Source organism: Poecilia reticulata, linkage group LG8, assembly GCF_000633615.1.
Source record: "Poecilia reticulata strain Guanapo linkage group LG8, Guppy_female_1.0+MT, whole genome shotgun sequence".
In the NCBI taxonomy this organism is placed as follows: Eukaryota; Metazoa; Chordata; class Actinopteri; order Cyprinodontiformes; family Poeciliidae; genus Poecilia; species Poecilia reticulata.
The window spans coordinates 10,724,132-10,726,457 of record NC_024338.1 but is presented as its reverse complement, the minus strand read 5'-3'; the positions used below and the strand labels follow the sequence as shown (position 1 = coordinate 10,726,457).

General features: G+C 39.1%; 1 protein-coding gene across 1 annotated transcript in view; it reads left to right on the top strand.

Moving 5' to 3' along the window:
- LOC103468597 (platelet-derived growth factor subunit B-like) overlaps positions 1-2,326 on the top strand; it is a 67,354-nt gene that overhangs the window by 52,534 nt on the left and 12,494 nt on the right. Inside the window, exon 2 of the mRNA XM_008415758.2 lies at positions 2,153-2,320. Within this exon, the coding sequence (XP_008413980.1) occupies positions 2,153-2,320 (168 nt within the window). The remainder of the gene's footprint in view (positions 1-2,152; positions 2,321-2,326) is intronic.

Here is a 2,326-nt window from a genome sequence, read left to right as displayed (position 1 = left end):
GTTGGTTCCTGTCCCAAACAGACTTAGATGTTCAATTATTTCCCTTTGATTTAAGACGTTTGTTTCTGATATAAATGACAGGTATCTCCCAAAAGATAATAAAACAATGACAAAGAAGCATTCTGTTGTTACATGCAGCCTTTTTGATAATCGGTAGAAAAAAATGTTAGATTTAGAGAAATTACAGCTGTTTCATGATCGCTTTTTGCATATTTCAGCAGGTTTTTGACACTTTATTTTGGTGATGTTGGAAGGCCTTCTTGCCGTCACCATTAACTCCCTCTGGACTATTAGAAATTTTGAGCTCATCTGAAAGTAATTGAGAATAACAACTAGGCCTGTCACGATAACAAATTCTGCAGGATGATTAATTGTCTAACAAATTATTGCGATAAACGATAACATTGTTTCAAGACCTTTTGACACTGATTTAATGGAAATGACTAGTAATACATGCGATTTCCTGATAGATACACTTTATTTTCAAAAGAACACATAACACTGGAACTGGTAAACTAAATAAAACAACCAAAAACAAAAATAAAATGGATTCTCAGTCTCCATTAACAAAAAACGTACTTTAATAAAAACTAGACAACATAAAGCCAAAGTGGAAATAAATACTGCATTCAACCAAAAGAGTGCAGATTATGAAGTCTGCATACTATTTTTCCCTTCAGTAATCACTGGATTTAAAAAGAGAATATGGGCACATCTGACTACCTAATGCAATAGTTCACACTATACGATTTTTTGCCCCTATTTTCCCTTCATGACAATCTTAGATCGTTGACCGATCTAACCAATCATCCTGCAGTGTGTGGTGTGTTACGGTAGAWCGTTGTGGCCGCTCCGATCTAAATCAGGGGTTTCCCCCGACTGGGAGCTTAACGCTGAATGTGACAGGTAGCCAATCAGAAAGTGCGGATTCTCCTCCGCGCTTTCTGAGGGGAAATTACAGAGTGGAATCCCAAACAACTGACACTGCGCAACCGGAAGTCCAGCGGACATTGGAGATGATATGTGAAAATGACATTAATGTTTATTCAACATTTCATGCAAAGAATATAGAAATGACAAGGAGAGGAGTTGGAGCCAAATTGTTACCGCAGTTGATAAACCCGGTAACTTTTCAGCTGTTCTTCGTTAATGTGACATAAATAGGTYATAATGATTTTCATTCAGTCAGGACTTTACGCTGACTCTAGCCACATGCATCGCAGGTAGATTCTAGTAAAGCCTTGATTAATGCCTGGTTTTAAAATGAGCTAACTGGACTTGTAGCCATTATATTGTGCCCAGGTGGCTGGACACCACACGGCATGACGAACCCGATTGGATCGTTATACCTAGGATTTCTGTCGGCTAATGTGTCTCTCAGGTTTTGAAAATGGGCCGACAATCGGCCGACAACTCGTGTAGTGTGCGCTGAACATTACACTAAGGAAATGAAGAAGGGAGCGTCAGTGGAGAGCACTGGAGCTGAGCCTTTTTTCATTCAGTGTCATCAGCAGAGAGAGAAAAAGGTCGGAAGAGACGATAAAGCCGATAATTAAAATGAGGTCGAGAGGTTTCATTTATCGTTCGATTAATTGATTTATTGTTTATCGCGACAGGCCTAATAACAACTGTAATTCATAGCAAAACATTTTTTGTAACTTTCTACATAAATGTAAAAATATATCAACAGGTGTTTAATTACAAAAAAAACAAAGATTTTCTCGAAGATCACCTGACAAAAATTGAAATTAGTTTAGCTTGAGTCATCTTCCTTCGGTAACAACTTCCCCATAAAAGAGTGTTGTTTTGCCATTAGTGCTTATACATGTTGCATTCACTGACTGAAAAAAAGTAAGATTTTTAGTTTACAGCCCAACAAACACTGACGAGGTGAATCAGACGCATAAAATGTAAAAGACTTGCTCTGCATCTTATTTCTCTGTGCTTTTCAAGTAGTTCACTCTGAGAAGCAACAGAAAATTGCAGCTCTGATTATTTAACCTCCATTTGTTGCCTAGCAACAGCTCCTTTTTGAGTACAAAAAAGCATACATTCTTCATAGCGTCCCCACAAGACATTTTTTTGTTTATTTTCTTGTACTCGGAATACCGCCCAGTGACTCCCGTCTTCTTCTTCTTCTCAACCTCTCCAGGTCACCAAGATCGCGTACAAAAACCAAAGACCCACTCATTCTAAGGTTGTGGTGTCGATAGTGGATCACGTGGAGTGCAAATGTCAATCGATGTACACCGCTCTGCTCAAGAAGAGAGACACTCACAGGCTGCACAGCCACCTGCATCGAAATCAGATCCTCGGCCCGGCACCG